Genomic DNA, 16,183 nt, shown 5'->3' on the forward strand with positions numbered 1-16,183 from the left:
CTTTTTATTGAACGGTCTCATCTTCTAGTTTATTCTGTTTGCGGCGATCATTAAAGATGCAGAACCCTCAGGAGAGGTGTATGACGATGCTTTTGAAAGAGCATTTCGGTGACGGGGACGGCAGCTGGTTGATGATGATGATGATGATGATGATGACGATGATGATGATGATGATGATGTAGGCTACGGTTAATGCGGAAATTCTCTTTCAACTGTTTTGCTTCCCCATTTCTAGGCTATGCAAGCATGGACTGAGTGTCTGCTTGTAGTCCACTTACAGTATAGTGGAGGTGGCAGAAGCTTCTCACCGTTCTGTCAATAACACAACAGAGAAATCAACCACGGCTTTAAAAATGTCTCTATTATTTATACATTTCACTCCAGTCACCATGTCAGATTCTTTGTCTAGTAAATGTTTATATCAAATATGAAAAATCATTATACAAGTGACTGTATTCTTTTATACATGTGGCATGTGTTGCACCCAAACTTAATTCTGTAGTGATTAAAATGAATAAACCATCAACAGGCTTTTTTCAAAAGACACAGTCTGACAGGAGCACTTAATGAAAACTAATGAAGACCAGCCTCGGCTTTTGATTTCATTTCTATGTGAGCTGTTTTGTATGGATGGATAAATGAAATACATGGATGGAAAGACCTGTGAGTGTGTGTGCGTGTGTGTGTATGTGACACTTACGACCCAAAGGAAAATTCTTTGATTTCTGCTCAAGATTTATTCTAAAACAGTGGTTACAGTTTTTCACAGAAATTACAGTTAACAGCTGTGAACAGCTGCTGGATCAGTAATTAGGAGGAAATTATACAGAAAAAAATGCCTGTAAAATATATAACACTGACAGATTGAGAAGAGTCCTGGTTTCATGGATTAAACCACACCCTTGAGGTAAAAAGCAAGTTCTTAAAAACATCTTCAGGGCATCATATTACACATATTATAGACATTGGAAGTACAAAATTAATATGTTCAGTTCATTTGTTGCATTACAACAAAAACAGAAATAGATCATTCCAGACCTGCTGACTGAATTTCATAAAAACCCAAAATGTGTAAAAGACAATGAGACCAGTCAGTGCCTGGTGAACTCCAACAGTATTTCATCTTAAAAGTTACAGGGTATACTGTATGAGCTTTGTAACATGACACACAATGTTGTGTGCGTTAGGTATATAGGTTTTTTTCTTTTAATGTGCTGTTTCTGTGACATCCCAGTTACAGTTAGTGACAAGCTGCTGGTTGCTCAAACTGACCTTAGTCACTACGATCAACAAGCGTCTCCACAGCCTCCCTGCGCCCATGATATAATATTAATATTCTGAACATTAATACTGAGTAAAAAAAACTCCAGGTAGCAGTACCTGGAGAACTGTCATGATTAAAAAACAAAGTGAAAATAACAGTGATACAAAAAAGGATTCAAAGTGAAAAGAACAACAATAAAAGGTTAATAGTTCTCATAGATACACAATAGACATTAACATACAGTTATACTGAAATATACAGTAATAGTGCAGGTGAACATTCCTTATGTACATCATTATGTTTAGTCACTGGAGCTCATCTCAAACATCCTCATCACCTGTTTCACCGCGGCTTCGCTCTGGATCTTGAAGCTGGTGGATTTTGATGAGTCTGCTTTTAGGTAAACTCCTGAAAAACACAAGTCACAGGTTCCTTTAGTTTGTCATCGAACATAAGTCACATGTTGAATTAAGTTCCTCAGACAAACAGGGACAGTTGGCACCTGAAGTGGCAGCATTTGAAGAATATTTATGTTTTTTATACCTTTAAAAAAAAAAAGAAACATTAAAATACAGCTGAGCACTGCAGAACCATCACACCTTTGTATTTATACAAGCAATTTCACTGATGGATATACAGGTTAGTTCATTAATGCTTTTTGGTGAGGTCACGCACACAATTCATTTTTCCCAAGATTGCACGAATTTATCAGTCTGTAAATTTAATGAAAAAGTTCTTCTTTCCATCCCTTGAATAGATATAACAATATCTATTTTCCATGTTTTTTATTCAATTAAAAAATAAACACTTAATTAAATGACGCAACTGAAAACTATTAAAAGCCAGACTCAGTATAATGAAATTAATTAATTCAGATAAGAAAACACATTAATGAATGAAGTTTATTATTACTTATTTAAAATCAATTCACTGCTCAGTCTAAAATAAACACGATTTAAAAACAGAATAAAGTACTAGAGGGATGGATTAATGAATGAATTAATATCTTATTATCTATTTCTTTTTGTTTGGTTTATGAAAATATAATAATTTGTATAATGGCTCATAATTGGGGACTAAAAAAAACTTTCAGTTAATCTTGTGGAGGCAAACTTGCTTTAAAGGCATGTAAAAATATTCAGTTTAAAAAAATGTTTTGTCTGATATGGTTAAAAAGATTCATTATTTTCTTAAAATCCTGAATTTATGAATGGACGAACTTCTTTTCTCAGAGAACATGAACTGAATGTTTTAGTTTTGCAGATCACACTTGTGTAATTTAGAGTAAAAACCATGACTGACGCGTCGTGATCATGCTCACATGAACATTAAAATGGACATAGATAATTTTGCACAGTGAAAATAATAACATCCTGGGAAAAAAAGAAGGTTAATATGGGAAGTAGAGCATGTAAACAAAGAGAAACATTAGATAGAGCGTCACCTGGTGGTCATGGGAGTGATGAAGACGAACTGTCGGAGGTGCTGCCGCTCTGACAGCTCCAGGAGGAGATCCAGGGAAATTCTCCGATTGTGCATATCCTGCCAGGAAAAATGAAGCGGACTTGGTAATCAAAGTGAGTCGGAGCCAAACTTTTGCTCAGCTTCTCTTCTTGGCTCTGAGCAGATTAACTGTGTGTCTGATGTCTGTTTTGTTGTTGTGTGCTCACCATGTAGACGTCGAACTCGTCGAGGCATCTGAAGGGGGACTCTGTGATTTCCCACAGGGAGAGCATGAAGCAAACAGTGGAGAAGGAGCGCTCACCGCCAGACAGCGACCTCATGTCACTCACACCGTCATCCTCCCGGCCCGGAGGCTTCACCTTTTACAAGTACCACAACAGGCTGTAAATTGGTACCAGGGTTTTGTTTTTGTTTTTCATAAACATTTAGAAAAACGGCAGGTCCCAGAGTACCAGAGTAAAGTGCATGGTCAGAGTCTTAAACCCTTTCACCGCTAGGATGCAAATTTAAAGGTACCATTGTCTATAAAAGTAGATTTTTTTTACATATCTTTTCTGATTATAAAGCCGGTCTAGGTTCCAGGTATCTAGGTATCAAAGCCTCAGTCCACAGAGAAAACACACAGCCTGTATTCAGAAAATTAGCTTTAAAAAAAAAAAAAGTTGTCAGGACTTCTGTAACTTTGTGATGTCACACCAAAGCAGTCGCTGCTACTGGTCGACTCCCCAAGCCCCGCCCACCATTGAACAAAACAGGGTTATTCAGTTTCTCTGATTACTTTGCTGTATGCTTGATTTCTGTTATTCACAAAACAGTCAGCCAATCAGAAGAGAGGTTCAGAGCCTCCTCTTGTCTGATTGGCTCTCTGATCTATTGTTGCTAGAGCTCCAGAGAGAAGCCTGAGGGAGGAGATGGCTTTTGGTTCTTCAAACCACAAACATATCTTCTTATAAAACAACATTTAGAAAATATGAGACAGAGTTAATAGTGTTGAAATAGCTCACTAAAACTCTGTTAATTAAATCAATTAAATATCTCAGAGATTCTATTTACAGAATTAAACAAGGGAAAAACAATCATGCTTAACAAAAAATTGCTGTAAGACAAACACAGGCACTAACTATCTGTGTCCGCTTTTCATAAACAGTAAGAGATGAGTCGACATACCGAGATTGACAGCGTCTCATTGTTGTGATCGAAAATCATTGAGCCACAGCAGTTCATCTTTATCAGGAAGTTGTTGAAGTATAACTTGCATCTGACCGAGAGAGACCTGCCGGAGGGAGGAAGAGTCAGACAGAAGCAGATTTTTCTTTTTTGACAATTAAAATAGCTTTTCAAATGTTGAAGGCCGTTATTTACCTACGCATTATTTTGTATCTGTTCTGCCTGTCTGACATGATGTTATCGAGTCGATCGATGAACCGCCGCAGGTCTCGCACTTGGTTGGTTTTCTCCCTGTAGAGAGCCAGGGCCTCAGCATACTCCCTAATGAGGGCAGAAGAGAAGAGATTGGCATACCCTAAATATTTTTCTCACTTCAGTCTTCAGTGTGCACGTGTGAAATGAGGGCAGAGGAGGATTTAGCGATGGCCAACGGGCAGATTGGATTGAGGTATGCGGTAGGAAAAGCTGTCGGTTGCAGGAGAAGTTTCATTGGACGAGTTGAGCCTCAGTGGACAGAAGCACAGTTTTTGTCTGACGTGGTGACGCAAAGTGAAACCTACTGAAAACAGCTGAAAAATCTGAGGGAAGCTGCACCATTATTACCATTATTTACATTAGCCTGTTAGCTTAGCAACCTTAAAAAGGTCATATTGGGTTGTGTGAATGAAGAAACCATTTACATCGAGCATAAGTTGTAAGGCCATGCTATAAAAACACTGAATAACAAATTTTAAAAAGTATTTTAAACTTCACTCAGTTGGGACGAAGAAATTGACCACAGTATTGCAATATTTGCATGACAACGTTGTATCGATTCACAGATGCCAAGTATTGATCTTTTACTGTGTGAATTTCAAATGCAAACTTAAGTTTTTGACATGCGAGTACTTTTTATGACTGTCTGTCTCAAGAATAATTGAGAACTGAGAACTTCATCCTAATAGATAAAAAAGATCTTGACAAAATTTTGCTTTCGAGACAAAATTTGTAGTTGCAAAAAGATAATTACAATGCATCAATGTCTTATTGCAATAACCAGGATATTGTAAAATGATTGCAAAATGGCAATAATATTGTATTGTAACTTAGGTATCAAAATAATATTGTATCATGAAGCCTCTGGTGGTCCCAAGTGTAATACTATGACTTATATTATTGATCAAAGAACATAAAATGCACAACAGTCTTAAAAAAAAGTCTGGTCATAAATCCTCCTTCAACGAGGTTATAATGTTCAGTTTTTGTTGAAACTGTGTTATGAAAGTGTGTATTCAGCTTGATGATGATTTTGGAAGATGTAATGCAGAGAGGCTTTTCTGTTATTAAGCCGTCTCTCATTGGTATAAATGTGGCTACAGCACCTTTTCTAAAGGAGCTTCAACAAAAACCGGTTTCGCCCTGGTTACTGGTTTCTGCAGGGCCGTTGAATTAGACTCATATTGTCTAAAATGCTGTAGGGTAGAGGTATAGAGTAGCATAAAATGAAACAGTAAGTAAATTATGCACAAGCACCATCAACTTGAGTAGCTACATGTGTATTTTATGAGCACATTTGCATTTGCAGTGAGACAAACAGCTCATGGAGAAACTGTGGCCCAGAGACTCAGCCATTAGCAAAGCAGCTCCGTCTCTGAGAAGTGTTTTGCATCGACAACGACTAAAACAGGGGCGGTTGAGGTGAGGAGGCGACACTTTGTCTCGGATGTTTTCAGAAAGCTTGTGATTTCTCACCTGACCACCCGTTCGTGCTCGCCGTGGCTGCTCTCGTACACCTTCATCTTCTTCTTCAGACGAGTGATCTCCATGTCGACGCTCTTGGTGCTGCCGGTCACCTGCTGCCGCTCAGGGCTGATCTTTGAGGCTTTGGCCACGAAGTCCTGTCAACACATGTGATGTAACTTTCACTGGTGAGAGCCACAGTGCTTTAGTGGCACAAAAATCATCTGTTGACCAGATATAGTTGAACTCTTGTTACCTCCAACTCTTCTTCTCTTTGGGCGAGGTCGCTCCTCATGGCCTGGATGTTGTCTTCATGAGCTTTGAGTTTGCTCTCGAAAATCTTGAGGTTTCGTTCGTGCTTCGTGCACTCGGCCTCCAGTTTCAGCTGCTCTTCCTTTACGGGGCCAAAATGATGCAATAACAAATCATTTCACCATCACCAGTTCTGGAGATTTAAAAACAGACTGGATCTTTGGAGCAAAATAAAAACTCTTTAAAGGGATAATTCAACATTTTGGCCCATTGCCATAATCCCTTCAGTAGGTATAGTAGGTTCGTTACCTTTATTTGTCGGTGCAATCTATTTTTAGAACGGCGGAGCAGAGCCGCGAGCTGCTCAGAGCTACGCTACAGAGGCTCACGGGATTTCTTGCTTTCCCTCTTGTGGACAAGTTGTGACCTGCACATTCGCCACGCTATGAACTGAACTGAACTGAACTATGAGATACAGTAATAACGGAACGTTACGAGACAGACTTGTTTTCGAGGTAAATTCATGCAAAACAGCTGATGTGCGTTGCCTTCAGGGACAGTTTTTCAGCAAGCAGTGTCTGCATTTACCTCAAAAACAACTCTGTCTCGTAACGTTCCGTTATTATCTCATAGCGTGGTGAATGTGCAGGTCACAACTTGTCCACCAGAGCATTTTGGAGTTGTTGGATTGTGTATTTGATGAGTTTGATGAGGGAAACAAAGAAATCCCATTAGCCTCTGTAGCGTAGCTCTGAGCAGCTCGTGGCTCTGCTCCGCCGTTCTAAAAATAGCTTGCACCGACAATTAAAGGTAACTAATCTACAGCTATGACTATAGGGATTATGGCAATGGGTCAATTTGCCAAAATGATGAAGTATCCCTTTAAATCTAAATGATTCACAGATGAAAATTATGTCAAATCAGACAACAGAAGTAGCATCAGAACCACAGAGATTTTGGCAAATATCTAAATTTCTTTCTTTTAGCCTCTGAACAAAGTAAAACAACGGTGTGATACTGCACCTTCAGTGGCTCCATTTCCTCAGACAGCTGATCAATCCTGTCTCTAACTGACGAGTACTCGCAGCCGATGTCTTCAACCATCTTTTGGTGTTCGTCGAGCATTTTCTTTGCATCGTCAACAGTTTGCTTCTCGGCCTCGATTTTGTGTTGGTTCTCACGGGCAACTTCTTCCTGCAGGGAATACGTGAAGACATTAGACTTTACTTACAGTATGTCTATGTATGGAAGGATTCATGTCCGTGTTAAAAAGGTAAAAAAACAAAAACAAATTTAAACTGTCACCAAGGAGCTGATGTCATCGATTTGCTCCTCTCCAGCTGTCTCCAGCTCTGTCACTGTTGCCTTGACCTGATTGGCAGAGGCCTGCATTAAGAACAAAGAAAACAGTGAAACTATTTGTGAGATGACACGGCATCAATATAATCAATGTTTCCACTTGCACAGAGCACAAAGGGAAGTAAGGAAAAAAGCAGGAGGGAGACAGAGAAAAAAATCCAAAGGGTGAAATGTAAACCAAGCAGCAGTTAAAACAGACTGTGGTGCACATAGAAAGAGAAACAACGCTTCACTGACCAGGGTCCTCTTCAGGGTCATGATGGTGCTGTTCAGCTCGCTCTCCATTCTGGAGATGTCCTCGGTCACAGAGGTCACGTGGAGCTGAAACCTGGACAGCTGAGCCTGGTGATTCTCCAGGTCTGACTCCAACATGCTGTGACAGGAAACATCAACTTGAGCTCAACTCGAGACTCCACGTCCGCGCCGTCGTAAATGTTTCACATTGAACAGCCACATCGTGAGCCTCCTTTAAAAACTCCAGTTAGCTCCATCTGACATCAGGGAGGAGCAGTCTCTAAAAATATAACACTTAAGGCTCGAGTATTTCTCTATATGTTAGCGTCAAATGTCATCAATTATACATTGGAAAAGGCCAAGTTCTCTTTATAAGATTGTGTCAATAGCAATAAGGAGGGTGAGGATACAAAAAAAAATCAACTACTACCTCACATTTGTGTGCTTTCAATGGAGAAATCAGGTAATGTAGGACTAAAACACTGAATAATGGCCAAATGTTTTTACAGAACATCACACAGTAGTGTCACAGTAAAGTTGAGCTTTGACCATTTGAATGTACATTTTCATCACACTTTTTAATATTATCACAATAATAATTCCTTTGATACAATGCACCTTTAAAACAAGGGTTTAAAAAGTGCTTTGAGATAAAAGCAAAAACATTAAAAAGAACAAACGCAAAAGAACCCAAACAGCAGCGACTTATAAACCCATAAAAACCCAAGTAAGCAGCACTAGAACTCAACAACCAACTTAAATTGTGCCATAATAATCATCAAATGTGTTTTGTGAGGTCACAGAGGTCTTGACCTTTGAAAAATAGTAAATGATGCTGGTAAGAAACATCTTATTTACCTTATTTCACTTTCAAGATCGCCGCCCAGGTATTTGGCCATGGTCAACTCAGAGGTGTAATAACGGTTTGGATAAACCTGATCTCCCTCGACAGTGAACGCCTCGCGGCAGTTTTTAGGCGGCCGTCCGTGCTGCATGATCTTCCTCGCTTTGTCTTTCTCCTGTAACCAAACACAGGTAAGATAGCAATAAGATAAAACAATTTCTATGACTGTGAAAATAATCATACCTGCAATATTCAGCATTAACTTGCATTTGTGTGATACTGACTTTGATTATTAGAATCGATTCAATCCCTCTCATGTCAATCAGGCAGTTGATGATGATCGGACTCGTTGCTGTGAATATGTCGAGTACAGACGGGAATTCTGGATGAGATGCTTTCCTATAAAACACCAGGGGAGGAAAAAAAACGAATTTGTAAAGCATGAAAAAAGTCATGCACTCTGAAATGCTGCTGCTGCTGTTACTGACCGTCCGTGAATGTTGTAAACTTTTTCAGAGAAAGGGCTGACGATGATCTGCGGCCTGTTGCCCTTTGGGTAATAGTGAGACATGAGCTCCTGGAGGACGGCCTCGTCTCTGTAGTTGTCACAGCAGAACGCTTTCATGAAGCTGCGCAGACAGCACTCCACAGCTATAGCTAAGGTGGGATCCCTCAAACTGATGCACGCACCTGAGAGCAAACAGATATACAGTATAATTTAACTTTACTCACAATTTCACTGCAAACGGTTTTGAATGACTTGATTTCCAACATACATAAATAAATAAATTGATGAGTAAACTCCAAATAAAGTAGTTTGACAGATATTAAATGATTAAATGTATCTGTTGATTCATTCATTTTCTATACCGCTATCTGTTGATAAAATCTTCTTTTGGGTTAAAACTCCTACATGCCTGATACAAATATGTGCAAAAACAACAAAGGCAAAAAAGAAAAAGAAAAAAGATCATGTCCAATGTTTTAGACAAAATCAGGCTAGCTGTTTCCCCTTGTTTCTTGCATTTACGCCATGCTAAGCTAACTCAATCCTTGCTGAACAGACATGGGAGCGGTGGCCATCTTCTCATATACTGTGCCTCTAAACAAGGGAGTGTTTCCTAAATTATCAAGCAGCTCCTTCAAGTGTCACCAAATCCCTTTTATGATGAAGCGAGGAAGTCAAAACTAAACTAAACCAAACACAAGTCACCTATTGGGCCGATGGGTTTCTTGACAAAGCGTCCTGTAGAATAAGCCTCAGAAATGGAGCCGAGCAGCTCAGGTACATGATCTCCAAACCGCTTCAGCTTGTTAGATCGACTGGCGAGGAGCTGATTCCTCCTCTTCAGCTTGGACTCGTACGAAACCTGGATATTTCTCTCTTCCAGTCTAGTGAATACAAACAGGGTCTGAACATTAGATTTGTAAAAAAAACAACAACTAATTTTACCCTTTTTATACTTTGTTTGTGTGGAATACCATTTTCTCGTACCTCAGTTTGTCCCGCTCCTCTTTTCCTTTGAAAAGTGCCTGATGTTTCTTCTTGATCTCTTCATTCAGCTCCGTGCACTTGTCCTCCAGCTGTGCAAGCTGCTCCTTCACAGTGGACAAGGTCTTCTGTCGTTTTGTATACTCTGTCTCTCCATCGCTGCTCAAGCTTACACTATAATACAGTGAGAAATATAATTTATTATTATATTGAATGCACTAGTGCGTCTGAGGGTGAGGACGTCACTTGGAGGTTTTGTTACCTTGTTTTTGCCTTGTTAATTTTCTCCTGCAGAAGGTTTTGCTCCTGCTGTGACTGTCTGAGTTTGTTCACAGCCCGAAAATAAACAAGCTGTGGGAAAAGATTATGTCACTGTAACCAAAATAACTTATGTAGACTTAATGTTTTCAGAAGTAATAAACACATCTTAGCACAGACACAGAGCTAAGTCGTCATATTTCCCTCCCAGTACCTCCTGTTCCTTGTAAGCTCTGCTGATGATCTTCACTTGCTCCCTCAACTTGAGACTTTCTTCTGATAGAGACTCTTGCTCCTCTCTCAGACTGTCACCTCTTGTTTTGAAGCATTGAAGCTTCTTCTCTACTTGAATGACCTTGGTCTGTTTGGGAGAGACACAACAAAACAAAGACAGCACCTTTAAAGACAGACAACGTGTAAAATCAATGACTGTGTTCTGTATCGGACAACAACCTCTGTAAACATGAAAACAGCTCCAACATTTATTAATAGAGTTGTGTATATTCAACAGAAGAGGGACACTTGTGGCTCACCTGACAGAGCTGAAGGTTTTCTTTGTGTTTGTAATTATTATCCTCCTTTTCAATGTCCTCCTCCAACTGTTGAACCAACTGCTCCTTGTCTCTGACCTGAAAGTGTTGATTTAAAAAAAAAGATATGAATAAATTCACCTTGATCATGTTCAAGTGAAGGAACTTATTGGAAACTATGTACTGAATAGAAATGATAAATAATGTGGTAATGTGTTCTTTTCTTTTCATACCTTCTGAAACGATGAGAACTTATAAAGAAACTCTGACTTTTTGGTTTATTTCATGCACTAGTGATGACGTATTTCTTACCAAACACCAAGCCATCGCTTTCTTCAGAATCTCCAAAGAGTCTTTCATCTCGCTGAAGGACGACAAATTTTCATACCTTTCTTTCTTCTGTAGAAACTCTTGCTTCAGGTCCTTGAGACACTGCAAACAGACAGAAATGTTTGTTTTTCTTTTAAATAAAATTTCTTTTTTGCAAAATCAAAACAGACAAACATATTGTCAGCAAGCGAGCACATTTTATTGGCAATTTTAACAACAAAGGGTACAAAGGAGGGAGTGGAAGAGGATAAGGAGATAGAGAGAAATAGAAGAGACAGAGAAGAAAATATACTGTATAAAACAAGCTGAGTTACTGTTAGTCACACACACACAATGAAAAGTATGAAAACAATTTAAAAAGCCGGGTATTGATTTAAAAAAATCCACCTCCACTGAAAAAATAAGTAAATAATCAAGTAAATATTATATTTGATTAAAATCTGTCAGGAAACTGCGAATTACTGGAAACATATCAAAATACTTGATGTGAGAAATAAAATGTGAGAGGTTTGTGTCTTGAGTACAGTACCTCCTCTTGTCTCTCAACCTGCTGTCGTGTGACTGTTTTAGTGTGTTTGATATGGATGTAGTCCCTCTTCATCTGCTCCAGCAGAGTCGCTTTCATAAAGAACTGAGAATGACAAACAAAGCTGTTTATTTAAACATACTTGAAGAAAAAAAATGCAGGCACTGTGGCATCTCTAAATAGATTTACAGTAATCTTGAAATTGAATGCCCATAACAGACATAGTGGCGAAGTACCTTATACTTGTCTGATTCACTTTTTGAATGCAGGAATTGTTTACTCATCTCTTGGTTGAGGATGGACACTGGGTTATCCAACTGGAAAACACAAACAAAAGTCCTGCTGAGGCTTTGAAATGTTATTGGTTGTGTATGAAACAGACAAAAAATAATTCCTACATTGAACATGTAAGAAAATAAAGTAAGTTGTTCACCAGAAGTTACATTATTTTAGGAAAAAGAATAACCTGAGGACGTACCTGGATATTAAAGTGGTCCAAAATGGCCGTCAGTTCCTCCTTCTTGTTTGAAATAAGATGACCTAAGGTACATGACAGAGGGGAATATTGACTGCATGCCACTTATTACTATAGCAGTGGAAAAACTTAAATAAAGACTAGATTAAAATCAACAGGTAACTATTTGAAATATCTTTTTTTTTTTTTTTTTTTTTTTTTTTTTTTATAAAAATGCCAAATGTTTCCTGAAATATGAACAGTTACAGTCTTTTTAAACAGGGAACAAATGTCTCTGTCACATTAAAGACAAAACAACTAAAAGATCAATTAAGAAACTGATGGATTATCTAATAATTGAATTGATTAATTAAAACAATATTTAGCTGCACATTACAGTGGAAAAGGTAAGGACAACAGCAGAGTGAAGCATGACCACCCATGACTGAATGAAAACTTATCAACTCGAACACCGTGTCTATCACCCAACGTTCTCACAGATGCAGTTCTGGTTCCTTTTCTTTACAAAATGACTCAGTGACATTTATAACTTATGAAAAACATGTGTCCAGATGTGAGTGTAAACACGAGACACAGATGGTACAAAATAGGGAAACAGTGCCATGCATATAAAATGCATGTGTGAAAGTTTATAGGGGGAAAATTCCTGACTGGGAGAAAAGAATGTATACAGCGCCGGGAGGTGACTGACGTGTTTTGTCCTCACTCCATGTACGTGTCTGGATTATTTGAAATATAGGGAAGGTTTATTAAGACTGGGACGGACTGGGCCTGAGATGGAGAGAGTCTGTAAGTCGCGGGGAAAGTCACCTGATTTGCTCTTGAGCTTGCAGGTCCGACATCCGTCACTTGAGATCCGATGCTCGATGGAGATGCTGTCACCGTAGACGTCCTTTTTATAAGCATCCGGTCCTCGGTTTCTCAGCTTCACTGTTATATCTGCAGTACTGGGGAGCAGAGTAAACTGTTTTAATGCCTGTTTTTCTACCACTGCCTGGGTTTAACATTTCATAGTCTTGTGACTTACTTTTCCCCCATCTTCACAAATTCCTTCAGCGACACTGCTCTGTTGGTGACAGTTGCCTTTCCACCGAGGCCAACAATCAGAGCCGTCAGGATGGCACTTTTTCCACCTGAGAGGTTAAAGTGAAAAAACAGTGAGAGATGAGAGATTTGATAATTACATGGAAAGCATATAATAGAGAAGTGCGGGTCCACAGGTGGAACTACAGACAATATGCAAATAAATACAAGTCACACTTTCACTGACGGATGAGGAACACTTGTCTCTGAATAAACAAATCCTTTGTCATCTAACAGACAAACAGGAAATTAGACGAGTTTGTGCACAGACATTTTTTGACAACACATGAATTGCACGTGTTGCCTAGTTCTATTATACACCAAATTATTTGTTGCATATTATATTGTAAACTTCCTGTTATGCAACTGCTTCTTATATAATTATTCCTGACTAAAAAAAGTGGGATATGAGCTGCAGTGATTTGTTATTTAATACAAAAAAATTGGTCTTAACTAAAGGCAATCAGCAATTATCTTGATAATTTATCAATTAAGTCATTTTTCAAGCAAAAATATTACCAAATTTTTTACTTATAGGGAGTTACTTCTTGAACAATAAAACCTGTGCTTTTAGGAAGCATTTTTCTAAACCTTTTTTCAGGTGTCATACAATTATTCAAGACAATTATCAGCAGATAAATCAATAATGAATATAATATTTAAGGGATGTATCACTTTCTCCCATCTATCACTCTAATTATCCATCTAAAACAGTAGAAACCGCTGAGTTTTATGCACCATGACATCAGACCAATACACAGTTAAACTGTGACGTAAATGACAAAAGCTCCTGTTTAACAAATGGGAATGGATGCACAAAGTTGTCTTCATTTAAAGTGAGTAGCTCCATCCACTGCTAGTATTAAACATACAGGCCAAAGTCAGCAGCAGATCTTACTTCCATTGTTGCCGACGATGAAATTCACATTGGGCCCAAAGTGGAATGGACTGAGGAAGTGGTGACACATGAAATTCTTGAGGGCGATGCTCTCAATGAGGCCGATGTCCCCCTGAAATAGATAGAGAAACATTACACACCAACTAATGAGCTGTAATGACAAAGAGTCAAGTGTTTCATGGGGGGAGTTTACTCACTGTATTAGAGTGAGTGATGCTGCTGGAGGACGATCCATGACGGTTTCTATCATCTGGTAGGTCTTCACTGCAAACAGCTGTAACTCGACGGCTCTTGACAGCTGTGACATCGCCGATCACTTTTCCTTTCCTCTTACTCATTTTGAGATGAGTCACTGCAAACAACATGAACAGGAAGAAACAGAAACAGACATCTTCACTGTTCGGCAGACGTTGATCTTTGCTAAAGGCAGATTTGAGTTTTTAAAGCTTGTGCATGGATGTTTCTCTAACTATTAGACAGTCAGTTTTTTAATTTATGCCAAATGTACTAGCTTTTGATCATGCCTGTCACTCTTTCCCCTCAACAAACACTTCAAGTTCCTTCTCTTTTTAAAACCAAGGACGCTTTCGAAACCGTTGCAGTTTACTATTTTGAGACATGTAGCCTAACGTCAGGCCGTCTGCATGGTAATATTTGTAGATGTTTGTATTTTGTGACTGCATTGCTTGCGTATAGCAATGCAATCACTAAAACTGGTTTCCAAAGAGTGATCATGCGAGATAATCGTGTCTTTTGTCTGTTCTTCAGGAAGCTGCACTCTCAAGCTCACAGCAACAGCAACAAGTGTTGTTTTGCAAGACGGCAACATTAACATTTGACCCAATTTTGGTGTTTCTGTATACTCTCTGTATTTATACTGTGTTTAAGAAGTGTTTTTATTTTTATTATTTTAAAATTTTAAGAGTTTTGCATGTATGCATATGGATGCAATACAGGTCTATCTAACTGTAGACTCTCAAACAGGTGGTGGGGATTTGTAGCCTGTAGTACAAAAACTGCACCTGTTCTGTTTATTTTCTGATGCATTTAAGAAACAGTGGAAACATTGTGACATTGTTGTTTCTATATGCACTTCTTGATCTCAGTACCTACAGCCCTTTGACTCAAAGCAACACGTGACAGCAAAACCCTTCAAAACTTCTGGTAAACCTTTTAACATTTAATTGGATCATAAACAATTACGACTGATAAGCTTGGCCTACCATAGTGCGAGTGCCTGCGTGTGCAGCCTGCAACAATGACATGGTCACGGAGGGACACTGCATCGACTTGACTTCCTGGTCACACTGTTTTGTCAATGTGAACTCAATCGAGCAGCAGCGGCGATAGTCGTGTGGGTGTGACAGCGTTAACGCTCCCAAACACGGAACAGAGGGGGAGTAGTGTGATTGCCCCCCCGCCCACATGTGTGTGTGCGCGTGCAAGGCCTAATGTATGTTGTTTGCATTTTTTTTTAATTGAAGTATCGGTGCAGCACCTGAAGTCCGTCACATACAAAGAAAGTAATCTTATCAAAAACATATCCACTGGGTGTTTTGCATTTTTATTCTAGCAGCCGCGCGGAGGAAGGCGCGAGCAATCAAAGCCCTTAAAACACTCGCGTGAGCGCCCGCCCCCTCCTCCTACGTTTCCAAAAAACCCACAAAACAATTTGAACTGAGAGAAGTAACGTGAGCTGAGCTGTGTCGCCTACAACTATCACGGTGAGAAAATCTCCAAACTTCAGCTAATGTTTGATAATGTCTCGGTCTGAAGTGGTTTCAACGAGCTTGGAGTCAGTCCAGAGGAGAAAAGATGGAGATAAGGTCCTCTACCAACCCACGTGAAGTGTGTGTGCATCTGTGTCTGTGTGTGTGGTGTCACAGCTGGTGATATTTTTTCAATTCACTACACTTGGCGTGTACTGAGCAACCTCTTTTGTTGTGATATCAAGTGAATGGCAAGGTTCAGAGTTCATTTGCAAAAGCAGATAACTTTTTTTTAAATTATTTTTTACACCAGGTACTATCAGTCAAACCAAAGTCGAGTGGCTTTGACAAAGGAGAATGAGACATAACAAAACAGACATAGCTCAAAAAAAATAAAGCTTTATTGAAAACAACACCATGCAAAGAATAATTCAAATGCAGCTCTTTTTTTTTCAAAATGGCATTTATCTGCGTTTGCAAATGAACTCTTCAATATTTAGCCTGAAATCAAATCTGGGGTCATATGAGTTGTGTCTGATCATGAAATAGCCAACACCTTAAACAGAAAATTAGATATAT

General features: G+C 39.0%; 1 protein-coding gene across 1 annotated transcript; it reads right to left on the minus strand.

Moving 5' to 3' along the window:
* Positions 1–1,542: 1,542 nt before the first annotated feature.
* Positions 1,543–15,252, minus strand: smc6 (structural maintenance of chromosomes 6). Its single transcript, XM_083998255.1, has 27 exons — positions 15,119–15,252; positions 14,093–14,247; positions 13,896–14,007; positions 12,942–13,047; positions 12,725–12,861; positions 11,918–11,979; positions 11,676–11,756; positions 11,443–11,544; positions 10,896–11,015; positions 10,587–10,682; positions 10,268–10,414; positions 10,058–10,146; positions 9,799–9,969; positions 9,517–9,695; positions 8,792–8,993; positions 8,588–8,702; positions 8,318–8,478; positions 7,463–7,598; positions 7,172–7,252; positions 6,890–7,060; positions 5,871–6,008; positions 5,627–5,772; positions 4,091–4,216; positions 3,896–4,001; positions 2,935–3,087; positions 2,709–2,806; positions 1,543–1,672 (listed from the first exon to the last, which is right to left on the minus strand). Exons 2-27 carry the CDS (start codon positions 14,231–14,233, stop codon positions 1,585–1,587), a joined length of 3,264 nt encoding a protein of 1,087 aa, XP_083854381.1. The 5' UTR covers positions 14,234–14,247; positions 15,119–15,252; the 3' UTR covers positions 1,543–1,584.
* Positions 15,253–16,183: the final 931 nt, after the last annotated feature.

Source organism: Trachurus trachurus (assembly GCF_905171665.1).
Source record: "Trachurus trachurus genome assembly, chromosome: 22".
Lineage (NCBI taxonomy): Eukaryota > Metazoa > Chordata > Actinopteri > Carangiformes > Carangidae > Trachurus > Trachurus trachurus.